Source organism: Anabrus simplex, chromosome 7, assembly GCF_040414725.1.
Source record: "Anabrus simplex isolate iqAnaSimp1 chromosome 7, ASM4041472v1, whole genome shotgun sequence".
NCBI classification, from domain to species: Eukaryota; Metazoa; Arthropoda; class Insecta; order Orthoptera; family Tettigoniidae; genus Anabrus; species Anabrus simplex.
In genome coordinates this window covers 325,385,526-325,400,069 of record NC_090271.1, presented here as the reverse complement: position 1 = coordinate 325,400,069, position 14,544 = coordinate 325,385,526, and the positions used below count along the sequence as shown (strand labels likewise).

The 14,544-nt window shown below is 38.5% G+C and overlaps 1 protein-coding gene across 1 annotated transcript in view; it reads right to left on the bottom strand.

The window, feature by feature from the left end:
• The window catches only part of LOC136877619 (WD repeat-containing protein 43), a 161,308-nt gene that overhangs the window by 36,484 nt on the left and 110,280 nt on the right, over nucleotides 1-14,544 (bottom strand). The window contains exon 8 of the mRNA XM_067151797.2: nucleotides 9,259-9,413. Coding sequence (XP_067007898.2) covers nucleotides 9,259-9,413 — 155 coding nt within the window. The remainder of the gene's footprint in view (nucleotides 1-9,258; nucleotides 9,414-14,544) is intronic.

Genomic DNA, 14,544 nt, shown 5'->3' with positions numbered 1-14,544 from the left:
CAGGACTTCAATAAAAATAATACTAGGGATTTCTATAGAACCTTCAAACACAACCTCACCAAGTACACCCCACCAAGTCTACACTTCCGAGATCAAAATGGAGAAGTTGCCTACAACGACAAGGATAACTGCCAAATCTTGGCTAAATATTTTGAATCTCTTCTTAACTGCGAAGAACCAGAATCAGAATTCACCTTTGAAGAATCCAGACATCCCAACCCAGACTCTTCTCCCCCCACAAAAGAGGAAATCAAACAGAAAATTACATCATTAAAGAACAACAAAGCACCTGGAGAAGATGATAATTGCTGAACTCTGGAAGGCTGCAGGTGAAAAGGCGATCGATAAACTAACTGAGATCATTCGCGAGATCTGGGAAACAGAGAAGATCCCAAATGATTGGACAGCAGCCCTGATTCATCCCCTACATAAGAAAGGTGACAAAACAGATGTAAACAACTATCGCGGCATCTCCCTTCTCGCAGCAACATACAAAATTCTCTCCAAAGCCCTTCAAACTCGGTCAGAAGAGCAACTTAATTCACAGTTGGGTGAATACCAAGGAGGCTTTAGAAAAGGACGATCTTGTGCAGAGCAGATCATGAACCTTAAGTCTGTCCTGTCGTACCTAAAATCCAGGAATAAGAATTTTGTAGTTACTTTTGTTGACTTCCAAAAAGCCTACGACTCCATAGAACGACACACACTCCTCCCCATTCTGAAGGAAATGGGCTTAGACAACAAAACGAGAGCTATCATTCAACAGACCTTAACCAGCACTACGTCCAGGGTGAAATTCAGGGGAGAAATTTCGAACGTCTTTGAAATCAAGACATGTGTTAGGCAAGGGGATGGACTATCATCGCTTCTCTTCAACTGCACTCTGGAGAAAATCATTCGGGAATGGCGCAAGGAGATGTGCAAGGAAGAGGTTGAGAATGGCCTTAGAATAGGATATAAGAAAGATGATCTTATCATAGACTGCCTAGCATTTGCAGATGACCTAGCGATCTTTTCTGATTCCCTAGATACTGCTGAAAAACAAATTAACCAACTAAGAATCCAAGCAGCAAAAGCTGGCCTCCAAATCTCTTTCCAAAAAACAGAGTTTATAACCAACATCAAGCCAGCCCCCAGAGAGCTCATTGTGGAACAGGGAAAAACCAAGCAGGTGGAAAAGTTTAAGTACTTAGGCGAGTGGATAGTACCTAACAACTCTGAGAAAGAAGCAATCATGTGCAGAATCAACAAGATGGAGGTGGCATATCAGCTGTCTAGGAATGTCTACAACAAAAGATCAGTGTCCATCAACGCCAAGCATAGGCATTATTGTTCGGTTGTACGCCCGGAAGCACTGTACGCAGCAGAATGCCTTACAATGAACAGAAAAGGTCTGATGGAGAAGCTAGAAGCTAAAGAAAGAAAAATCCTGAGAAAGATTCTTGGACCGATCAAAGAAAATGGTGAGTACAGGAGACGACACAACAGCGATCTGTACCAGCATATGGAGAGGATAACGGACACGATTCGGAAAAGGAGGATTAATTTTTATGGCCATATAGCACGCATGAGCGCATAGAGACAAACCAATAGGATCTTTTCCTACTTTCTTAACAAGAAAACCAAGGGACCCAGGTTTATCGAAGTTGAAAAAGACCTTCAAGAAATAGGAATCACATTCGAAGACATCCAGAAACGTGCTCCTCTCCAGAAAAAGCTCCAGGGATACAAGAGGTTTCAAGAAAGGCCAAAGTTGAAAACAGGCAAGAAGTGGACTGATGAAAGGAAGGAGGCTCACAGAACGAGAATGCGTGAGTACTGGGGAAGAATTAAAGCTCAAGGATGCAAACAGTTGAAATAACGTGGTCCACAGCAGGCCGAAACGAAGAAAGAATAATAATAATAATAATAATAATAATAATAATAATAATAATAATAATAATGTTGTCAGTTTTACATCCCACTAATTTTACGATTTTCGGAGACCCTACGCAAAACAAACTATGCGTTAATAAAAAATGGACACAATGAACATAAGAAATTAAACATTATGATAACAAGACGCATTATCTCCCCAAATGTGGCAAGCTTTCCTGTTTTTTTATTTCTATTTTTTTCGTTATGGAACTTCTGGCACTACCCGGGAACTTGATAGCATACCTAAACTACAAAATGTGGTCTCTCTTATCTCATTTACAGCTGTTTAAGTAAATCATTAAATCCTGATGTGATAAATATAGAGAACAAGCATAAAATATACTTAAAAATAAAGATCTGTGTTTCAAAAGCCACAGTTATCTGAAGAATGCTTCCAGTCACTATGCATTACATTCGGAAGTACAACTCGTAACATACGCTAGCGATCAGCTGGTGGGTTGGCACGCTTTCTACAGCATGGCTTTATTCAGAAGGGGTGGCTTCTGCTTCACGTACACCAACTGGGAATAACAGAGAATATCTCCAGAAATCATTTGCAAATATATTCTCTCTAAACAGGAACAAAACTACCACATTTACTTGTGTATTGGATTTTTGAGACAAAGAAAAGGAGAAACTAAATGTCGCATACAAGACCCCCCTCCCCCCAATATAATTCGTCAGAGAAGAACAAGTATTCCGCTTCGAAGCGGGTACATGCCTTACTGCAGCTCTGATGACATCACACAAATTTGTGAATAGTTTCGTCGTAACACTCATGCAATGAAAACACTCAAAGTCATGCGGTACATCTGTGTTTCGTATTTAAGAAATGCCCATCCCTGTAGCGTAGGCCTACTGGAGTTCTGATGGCGTCGCACAAATAGGTGAAAAGTTTTGTGTACGACCCGCGCATTGCAAGCATGCATCATTTATATATATGTGTCTGTGTTTTGTAGTCAAGAATGGTTAGCACAATTAGTTGCCATTTCTGGAAACCTGAGTTCAATTTCCGGTACCGTATTGCTAGAGATTTACGAATGGCGTGAACGTTGATATGCATTAAAAATGGTACATGCAACTCCCTTCCACTGGGGGCCTGTCTAAAAAGAGCTGCACCACCTCGGGATGAGGAAATGAGTTTACTTTAGTTAAGAAATATCACAGTTGTTGCTATTAATATAGCAGACAAGATCATTAACGAAGCGATCGTTAAATATCTCAAAACTCGGGCCAATATAGGTATATTTTGGAGAGAAGTAGCTTTAAAACGTGATAAAAACAATCCAATCATAACTATTGCTTTACTTAGCAATGTACCTCACAAATAATAATAATAATAACAATTTTACATCCCCACTTAACGATTTTCAGAGATGCCAAACAAAACATACTATGCGTTAATAAAAAAATGGAGACAACGATCGTACGAAATTAAACATTATGATAATAAAACGCATTACTGCCACAACTGTAGATATCCATAAATGCGGTAAACTTTCCTGTTATTTATTTTTAATCTTCCTGTCGTGTGACTTCTGGCACTATGCGGACACTTGATAGCATACCTAACCTAAACAATGCGATCTCTCTCATCTCATTTACAGCTGTTTAGGTAAATCCTGATGTGATAGATGTGGAGAACAAGCATGAAATATACTTAAAAATAAGGGTTTGGCTTTCAATAGCCGCAGTTATGCAAAGAACGCTTCCAGTCACTACGTATTACATTCGGAAGTACAATTCGTAATGTACGCTAGATATCAGCTGATGGTTTGGCATGTTTTCTGCAGCACGTCTTTATTCCGAAGGAGTGACTTCTCCTACAAACACACACAAACTCTCCAGAAACCATTTGGGAATAGATTCACACTGTTTGGACTCTATAGTCGGGAACGAAACTATTGTTAAAAGTTTCAAAAAAACAGGACCTCAAATGCTCTCGATGCATGGCTAACATGATGGCAGTGAAGACGATGTCATTTGGAATGATGACATGCCGGTAGCACGGATGATGAAAGCAGTGATTGGGTTTACTGTGTGATATATATATATAAATAAAATGGTGCATGGCCTCCGGAGAGGCCTGGTGAAGGTCTTTTTCTAGTAGACGGCCTATTAGGCAACTTGCAAGTCTGTGAAGATTAGTGCCATACCTAGGATGATTCCTAACGTTGAATACGACACACACACACACCCAGCCCCCGAGCCATTGGAATTAACCAATTAAAGTTACAATCCCTGACCCGGCCGAGAATCGAACCCGGGACCCTCTGAACCGAAGGCCAGTACGCTGACCATTCAGCCAATGAGTCGGACTACTGTGTGATAGGCCTACGAAACAAATGACTGGCCATTAAGTTCTTTTGTATTAGGTCTAAAATTGCGTAATACAATAGATAAAACTGTATGTCCAACCCTTATCCTTTCTCTCTACAGGGTCGAGTATGAAGCGAGACGAATCTTCGTAGGGAGTTTTTATGACCGGATGACCTTCCTCACATCAATATCATCAGCGGAGTTAACAAGATGATATAAGAGGAACTAAAACTGAGTAGGCCTAAAAATAATGTGTTCACCATTTATTGTACTTTTTTTAATTTAAAAATACTGCCTTTCAATGAAGCCACTGTACAAAATGGGAGGCTATCGCATATTGGACCCCCTACTTACTTTTTGTGGCTATAAAAGGGAAAAAAAGGGGGTTTAATATGCAAGGAATACGGTAATAACAATGATCATCATTCCCATCTCCCATCATCTACCTATGTTTTTCAAAATTACATTAAATTATAGAAAAATGTTGAGCCAGAGGTACTCCTGAAGTCTGTACGTAAATGGATGGTGAAGGCCTAAGGAAAATAAATGGTTGTTGGTACACTTAGATGTTGATGGGGTGGAAAAAGTACCTTTGGATGTTGGGCTGTTTTGCCGTCTGTTTATGTGAAAAAGAAATTTAAAAAAACAAAAACAAGGCATCACTGGAATATGTGTTTGATTGATAGTGTGCACCCCACAGAGACCATACAACACCAAAAAAGATTATGCACAGGTAATGGCCGGGAGTGAACAAGTTAATACTGTAACCGTAAAAGTTTGTTTTGATGGCTAGCTGAACACAAAACTCGGCCGAGGGGTGACCGGTCACTATCTGAATTGTTACAGAGGAGAGGGAAGTCAGATAAGTATAATGGAACACTAATTGTTTAAAAAAAGTTTATTCATAAAATAAAGTCAAATTTCAACATCACCTCAGCACAGCAGTTATAATGAGTACTTCTCCTTGGGGCAGAATTGGCCCTGATACATTGCGGGTCACAATGTCTGCTTAGGGTACCATCATCTTCCAAGCCGATCTTGAATATCTGGAAGGTCTCGAATATCTCGGAGGTCTGGATGGTCTAGGAGCATTCGTAGTCATGGTTTTAACGTGGCACTGGGCATGAAATAGATCCAAAGTAACTGGTCTGCACAAATGAGATAATAGTTAGTAATGGTCTGCACTCAATTATCTTCACAGTGGAATTTCACTAATGAACACAGTCATTGCTGATGGCTTGAACTGAGCTCAAAATGAATCTGCAATGTATCAGCCACGGAAAATAAATAAGTCACTTTATCAAAGTTAAATATGAGAACTTTGGCTGAAGAGTGACGTAGAAAATGAAATATTCCACTTCCAAACTTTACACAGTTCAAGTTCGAATTAATTCTAGAAATAAATGAAACCAAAGAATTTGTTCTGGAATGAATTTAGTCCCGTTCACAATTAAATAAAGAAAACACTGTCCTTTCAAGAACCGTCCTGGGTTCAACATAAGAAATGTTAACTGTACCGGTTTATTTAACCACAGTTCTAAGGCTATGTTCTATCATGAATATGGTCATTTGGAAAATAAATCGTAAGTTCGATAGCACTGTTAAATTCAACTCCTTGTGTCAGTAGCTTGTAACATAAACGCATAGTTTGTCGAAATGTTCTAACACCTTGGTAGAGTAACACTGTCACAAAATTCAATCACCCGTACAGTTTGAAATACTGAATTACGTCTCGCTATTAGCATAGGTTTATCACTTGTTATGGTTAAATACAAAATTATGTACAGTTTTGAAGTTCCACTAACGACAAGGTTTTATCACTTTTAGCATACAATGTTAAATCACTTTGTGAAGTTTAAACACTGTCATTCAAATCCTATCATCTCTAGTAATTTAAACATCAAATTACATTCAAGTACTTGGTAGCGTAGAATCGTACTAGTTCGAATCACACTGTTCCTGTAAATAGTTAAACACCTTAACTGTTCACGTCTCAACTCATACACAACTTCTATTACCACACGCAAACGATGCTGTAATACTTCTAAGTCTTGTAGATGCATTGTAGAATCAGAGTTCAATAGTACGCGAACTTAAACTTCCATCGGAGAGTCGAACTGGCGACCAACATCACGGCAGCAGAATGACCAACAGCCGACCGACCGGCCTCGACTGTGGCACAAGATAGACTGGCTTGACAAGCGAAATGCCTGCCTATTTATTCAGTATCCCCTGGGAATTATAATTGCTAATATCTTTCGTACATTTTAACGGATCTCCATGAAACTTGGGAATTATGACCATAAAAAGTTAGGCTACACAGTGATGTGGTTCATTTCTTCATATCATTAATCCATCTGGAAGAAATTAACGATGGAAAAGAATGGAACTTTCCGTCTGACGTAATACAACCTTGGCCAAGTTACCCAGTTGTGACGTCTCACTTCCCCGCTGCTCACAGCTGACATGTTTGCAGGGGAAGCGTGTTCGGCGGGTAGCATAACTTCACATACATCGGGGACTTTGATTGAGAATCGTGTTACGGGTATAATATCGATAGGCGATTTTTTAAGAATTCGCGTGAAGAAACAGTTAAAAGCTGACAGGCTCAGAATGGTCTCAAATTTAAACTCTCTCTCTGAATATTGGCAGACTGTGACATTTCTTCTACCTTGCTGAACTGGGCTGGCTTGAATGAACTGCCAGCACCAGTTCATCAGTGAAAAAACAATGGAAATGTCATTGAAATGGCAAAATTTTAGAAATCCAAGCAATGAGTGCTTCTATTGAAAAGAACTTTCATCACCGACAAAAGTTGTATAATGTACATGACCTACTACAGTAGAACCTCGATAATTCGAAATCGGTTAATTCAAAATCCCGCCTAATTCGAAGAAGCTCTCGTCCCCGGAAACATGAGATACAGTTTTGCATGTTATTTCAATTGTTTAATTCGAAATACGGATAATTCATAATTCGAAGTACAATGTCGGCCCCATTACCGAAATTCAGACTTTTAATTCGAAACTGCCTTTACATTTTAAAACAATAGTATGTTACAGAGTAATTTCAACTCGAAATTTATCCGCTCTGCATCATAATAGAACGCGCATTCCGGAACGTGGAAGGGTAGCTTTCCGCACTTACACTCACTTCGGTGGGCCAACAGTGCGCTTCATGATTGCTAAGTTGAATGAAATCGGAATTCTTGTTTGTTCAACCTTTTAAGGAACGCCGTAATATCACGCAACATGCAGTGTGCGGGAAAACAGAATCCGCGAACACTGGCGATGCCGACAGCTGACGAAAAAACGTGGCAAATATAATAAATTCGTAGGCACCGAACAATATTGACATGCCGGTGAAACTGCATTGCTTTATTTTAATGCGAGCCCAAACGGTCTTATCGTTTTAAAGGAGAAATTGCCAGCCTGGAAATCGTACAGTGTGAGGGATGGGGGTCATAGTAGTGCGTTGCAATGCACATGGAAGCGAGATACTTTATTCCCTCGCCATAGGAAACTTCGATAAGACACGATGTTTTAAGAGCGTCCGGCACTTTCCATGCCAGTACAAAGCATCTATAATAAAAATGCAAACAGTAAAGAAATCCAAAAAATAATGCATTTGCACAGGGGAACCGGCATAATTTATCCTCGTCTTTGAATTGTGCGATTTTTTTTTTCTTTCGTTGCGTGAGGTTATGTTTACCAGTGAGATATCCGAGTGTATTATTTGAATACTGTAAATGCACCTTCTTGGATACATTTCGGAAATAGTTTTTTCCATAGAATTTGGAAGGTTTAAACTGTGAATCGAGGTGATTGCATGTATTAATGGGTCTTAGAATACTTCGTGACGCGGCAAGTGTTTACATTTCTGAAGTACGAGAGAAGTACCATGGCGGGAAATCGTACAAGGATAGAGTCATAGGAAAGTTCGATTTTTAAGGGCATCGGGTACTTTCTGTGTAAATACAAGGCATCTAAAATGCATACAGTATAGTAATCCAATTAATAAAGCACTTGCACATGGGAGCGAGCATAGATTTCTCCTAGTCTTTGAATCGTGCTTTTTTTCTTTCTTTCGTTGCGTGAGGTTATGTTTACCAGTGAGATATCCGAGTGTATTATTTGAATACTGTAAATGCACCTTCTTGGATACATTTTGGAAATAGTTCTTTTTTCATGGCATTTGAAAGGTATAAACTGTGAATCAAGGTTAAATGCATGCTGTAACGGGCCTTAGAATATTTTGTAACGCGGCAAGGGTTGGTACTTCTGAATTGCGAATTGGCGGTTAATTCGAAATCACGTAATTCGAAGTCCGATTTTTGAGTCCCAACGACTTCGAATTAACGAGGTTTTACTGTAATTGTATAATGTTTGTTCATATTTGTATTCACTTGTGCTGAGAATAACTCATGTCCATTATAAAGTTTTATTCTGTATCTTCAGAGTAAAGATGGATCTAGTCATTGACCGACAACCTCCAACTCACCCTTACTTTGTTGTATTATACTACTGCAAGATCTCATTTTTCAGTGAAATGCTTTTGCTGGTCAGAAAATGTAAATATCAAGTATTCAAACAGAAATCCTTTCTTCATATTGACATATAATACACAATTCTGCTATATTCTTTGAGTCATTAACACAGAAATTCAAAATCCAACATGTATTACCCAGTATTAGAATCGAAGTCATATGAATTCAACTTTAAGCTAATTAGAGCCACACACTAACAATTCCAACTCAGCAGTGTACGGTCTGCGTGGCAGGTTGAATTAGCTCCGACAATGTGCCAGCTCGACTGAACGAGTCATCTCATCGGAAGCAAGCTGGCAAGAGTGAGACGTAAGTCTTTAACACAGATACATGCATGAGCTGCAAGAGCATGAGACAGGTCTCTAGATACAGGAAGAAAGTGCTATAAAAAAACATCAGGATTAATTTTTTTTAAGTGTGTTCACTAAGTTAAAAGAGAAGCAGAATAAGCATCATCAGAAAAAAGTGATACGTACACATGTACCTTGCTCTCAACAATAAGGGTTACTAACTCCTGCACCAAGGGGAGAATGACCTGAACAGGCAACCTCCCTACAGTCTTCTTTATCACACTCATGTCCCGTTGAAACAGCACGCTTTGCAGAATTCGTTTATCCTTACTGTGCAAACCCTATAAGAAAACAGATAACAGTAAAATTACAACTTATACTCACATGAGGAACTCTGCATGTAACTTCAGCCTTTGTGGGTGGGGTTAACTTCCAGTAAGTAACATGGGGAACCTGACCCCTACAGAGCGCGTCCCCAGGTGGCAGATAGGATGCCCCTACAGTACATAGGGCTGACTAAAATACCGAATACAACCCGCGGACCAACAGGCAGCCGAATTCCTAGGGGCCTTAAAATACTGGGACACCCTCTCTCCTGGGGTCATAAATATGAAGGGACCTTGCCCTGGGTTATGGGTGAAGCTCAACAGCATCTAGGGCGTAGAAGATGGACTTCGGTACAGTGGAGATGGAAGAAGGCGCAGCAAACCTGTAGCGTCTGTACTCCAGAGGAGCGGCTACAAAAGGAGTCTGACTCCACGTTAGGGATGGCCTAATTTGAATCTGGCAGAAGGTAATAAAATGCCTTTGGGAGTGGCTAACCCATTGTACAAAAAACCTATAAAATGAGTGCGAGTGAATCAAGACCTCGGAAAATGCTAGGGCGTCCCCCTAAAATGACGCGCATTTCCCGGTGCTCTGGGGGAACTGTGAGGAGTGGGCTACCAGACATCACCAGAATCGGTATCATCAATGTCATGACTTGGAATGGCAAGATAGAAGAACTGATAGAGTATATGGAGAAGAAAGACATAGCGATGATTGGAATGAGTGAGACAAAATGGAAGGGGAAAGGTCAAAAATAATTGAAGAAATGGCACAGAATATATTGGAGTGGAGGAAAAATGGCAATAAATGGTGTTGGTGTTATATGAGAGAAGATCTAGCACAATATGTGGACAAAATTGACCAGACAAGTGACAGGATACAAGTAAGACTTGGACTTGAGAGGGGAATCAAGGATTTTATACAGGTTTATGCATCCCAATCGGGGAATACAGATGACTGTTTAGAGAGCTTCTAGAAGAGTTGGAAAGTTGTATTGAAGGCAAAGAGGTTATAATAATGAAAATCATGAATACACATGTTGGAAAAGACAGACAGGGAAAAGAAGAGATAATTGGCCTCTATAGTTATGGAAACTAAGATGAAGAAGGAGATTTGATAATAGATTTTCGTGGAAGGAATGGATTAATTGTTGGTAATATGTGGTTTAGAAAAAAGAACTCACAAAAAATAACTAGATATGGTTCGGGAGATAGCAAGACAAAGACAATGATCGATCTTATTCTGGTAGAGAAGGAGACAAGTAGACAACTGGAAGATGTGACAGCAATGACAAGAGTCGATTTCGAAGGAGACAATAAAGTGGTGGCAGCCAAATTTAGACTTGGTAAAATAACTCAGTTAATAGAAAAAGGGGAAAGAAAAATAGAGGGATGGAAATTAAAAGAGAAAGAAATAAGGGAAAAGTTTCAAGAGGATCTGAAGAAAGAAATTCCCAAAGATGACGTGATTAGTTTGAAAGAGGAATGGACAAGTTTCAGAAATGGTTTTGTAAAGTGTGCAGTAAACACCTGTGGAAGACTATCAGGGAGGAAAAAGGAAAAGGAGACTCCTTGGTGGAACAGCAGAGTAAAGGAAGCAGTTAAAGAGAAACAAATGGCTTGGAGGAAGTGGATAGTACAGAGAATTGGCATATATATAAAGAAGCCAAAAAGGTATGTAAGAAAATAGTACAAGAAGAGAAATGGAAGAACTGGGATAGTTTCACAGGAAACTTTACAGGAAGATATAAAGGAAATCAATCAATCAATACAATCAATCAATACTGATCTGCATTTAGGGCAGTCGCCCAGGTGGCAGATTCCCTATCTGTTGCTTTCCTAGCCTTTTCCGAAATGATTTCAAAGAAATTGGAAATTTATTGAACATCTCCCTTGGTAAGTTATTCCAATCCCTAACTCCCCTTCCCATAAATGAATATTTGCCCCAGTTTGTCCTCTTGAATTCCAACTTTATCTTCATATCGTGATCTTTCCTACTTTTATAAACGCCATTCAAACCTATTCGTCTACTAATGTCATTCCACGCCATCTCTCCGCTGACAGCTCGGAACATACAACTTATTGAAATAATAACATTAAGTTATTTATTAGACCACCTAATCAATACAAAATCGTCTTGGATGATTTACATAAATTTGTTAGCTAATAGTGGGACATGTTTCGCCTTCTCTGAAGGCATCATCAGCCATAGTCTTAACCTTAAATTAAAAATAAGCGTCTAAATAACATGTAGTGATGAAATGAATTTTAAAATCTTGAAGAGATTTGAAGTAAAATAACATTAAAAATAACAATGATGGTTTGAAAATACAATGTGATGAGATACAATAGTGGAAGTATTAACAAAATTAACCTTAGAAGGCTGCTAAAATAAGTACAATGGAATAAAACAACAGATTGTTATACAACAAGTAGTAAGATTGCATAAAAGTAAAGTTGATAGTAATGGCGGTTATAATTAGACGATGGCGAAAAATCTTATGTAATCAAAGTAAAGAGGAGAGAGTAAAAGTCAAAGTTAGTCGAGAGATCCGAAGTTCATTATGATCTTGAAGATAAAGGATGAAAGTCAGATGCATATGGTGAAGTTGTAGAACACGTTGAGGATATGAAGTTGGTGAATAGAAGTTGAAGAACAGTTTCAAATAGGATCACTATGGACCATCTCAAAATTTGAAGTGATGTTCAAATGTTGTAAATTGTGAGTTTGTAGATATTCTAGTTGAAAAAGCATATACAAGTGGAATCTGTAAATGGAAGCAAGAAACGTAGAGTTAATTGTGTGAAAAGATATTTGAAAAATCTTGAAGTAGAATCGTATGCACTTACCACTTGACGGTGACAAAGATAGCTTGTAATATTATGAGTAAGAAGTATTTGCAACAGTAGACTTCTTGCTACGTGTGTTATAACTGAAGTTTTGTGTTGGAGGGGGATCTGTTTGCGTTGACGTAACTATTAGAGGGGGGCTGCTATTGGTGGGAGGGAAGGAAGAGAGTGTATTACTGCGCGTGTTGTAACGGTGTAAGGCTATTGGAGGGAGCGATGTTCCGGTGGGTGTGGCTATGGGTTTATTGGTTGTATTTGAATTAGAGGTACTAGCGGTGGGGGGAAGGGAGGGGGGTATATTAGCTGTAGGGGAGGTGGGAACTCTAATTGATGTGAGGTTGAAGATTTTTAAGAATTTGTTGGTGAGGGAAGTTGATTCTCGTAATAAAATAAGAATCTGTTCATATAAGGGGCTTTTTTTATCAATAGTGTCATTTAGATTTTTATCTTTATTATCTTTATTATCTTTATTAAAATGTTGGTCGAGCCTTACACCGTTACAACACGCGCAGTAATACACTCTCTTCCTTCCCTCCCACCAATAGCAGCCCCCCTCTAATAGTTACGTCAACGCAAACAGATCCCCCTCCAACACAAAACTTCAGTTATAACACACGTAGCAAGAAGTCTACTGTTGCAAATACTTCTTACTCATAATATTACAAGCTATCTTTGTCACCGTCAAGTGGTAAGTGCATACGATTCTACTTCAAGATTTTTCAAATATCTTTTCACACAATTAACTCTACGTTTCTTGCTTCCATTTACAGATTCCACTTGTATATGCTTTTTCAACTAGAATATCTACAAACTCACAATTTACAACATTTGAACATCACTTCAAATTTTGAGATGGTCCATAGTGATCCTATTTGAAACTGTTCTTCAACTTCTATTCACCAACTTCATATCCTCAACGTGTTCTACAACTTCACCATATGCATCTGACTTTCATCCTTTATCTTCAAGATCATAATGAACTTCGGATCTCTCGACTAACTTTGACTTTTACTCTCTCCTCTTTACTTTGATTACATAAGATTTTTCGCCATCGTCTAATTATAACCGCCATTACTATCAACTTTACTTTTATGCAATCTTACTACTTGTTGTATAACAATCTGTTGTTTTATTCCATTGTACTTATTTTAGCAGCCTTCTAAGGTTAATTTTGTTAATACTTCCACTATTGTATCTCATCACATTGTATTTTCAAACCATCATTGTTATTTTTAATGTTATTTTACTTCAAATCTCTTCAAGATTTTAAAATTCATTTCATCACTACATGTTATTTAGACGCTTATTTTTAATTTAAGGTTAAGACTATGGCTGATGATGCCTTCAGAGAAGGCGAAACATGTCCCACTATTAGCTAACAAATTTATGTAAATCATCCAAGACGATTTTGTATTGATTAGGTGGTCTAATAAATAACTTAATGTTATTATTTCAATCTACATCATCAATACGGACCAAAAATGATATTTATTACATGTAATATTACATGTAACATACAACTTAGTCGAGCAGCTCTTCTTCTTTCTCTCAATTCTTCCCAACCCAAACATTGCAACATTTTTGTAACGCTACTCTTTTGTCGGAAATCACCCAGAACAAATCGAGCTGCTTTTCTTTGGATTTTTTCCAGTTCTTGAATCAGGTAATCCTGGTGAGGGTCCCATACACTGGAACCATACTCTAGTTGGGGTCTTACCAGAGACTTATATGCACTCTCCTTTACATCCTTACTACAACCCCTAAACACCCTCATAACCATGTGCAGAGATCGGTACCCTTTATTTACAATCCCATTTATGTGATTACCCCAGTGAAGTAAAAAGGTTTTGTATGGTTTGGTGAAGAATAGTTTAAGATACAAAATTTGTAAAAACTGAAACAGGTCAGATACTGACGCAAAGAGATGACATACTAAAAAGACGGAAAGAATACTTCTCAGAATTGCTAAATATTAAATACAGTGAACTGATAGATGAGAGAGAGCAAGAAGAAACAATAGGGAAAGAAGAAGAAAGAAAAAGGAGATGCTGATGTTAGAAATAGAGGAAGCCATACAAAAGATGAAGAGTGGTAAAGCAGTAGGAGTGGATGAGGCAACTACAGAAATTATAAAAGCATCAGGACCAATAGGGCTACAATGGCTGTAGGCCTACAGATAATTTAGAATAATCTGGAGGAAGAAAGAAATCCAAGAAGAGTAGGGAAAGGGTTTAATTATCCCGATAGTTAAAAAAAGGTGATTAAAAGGAATGAAATAACTACAGAGGGACCCTTA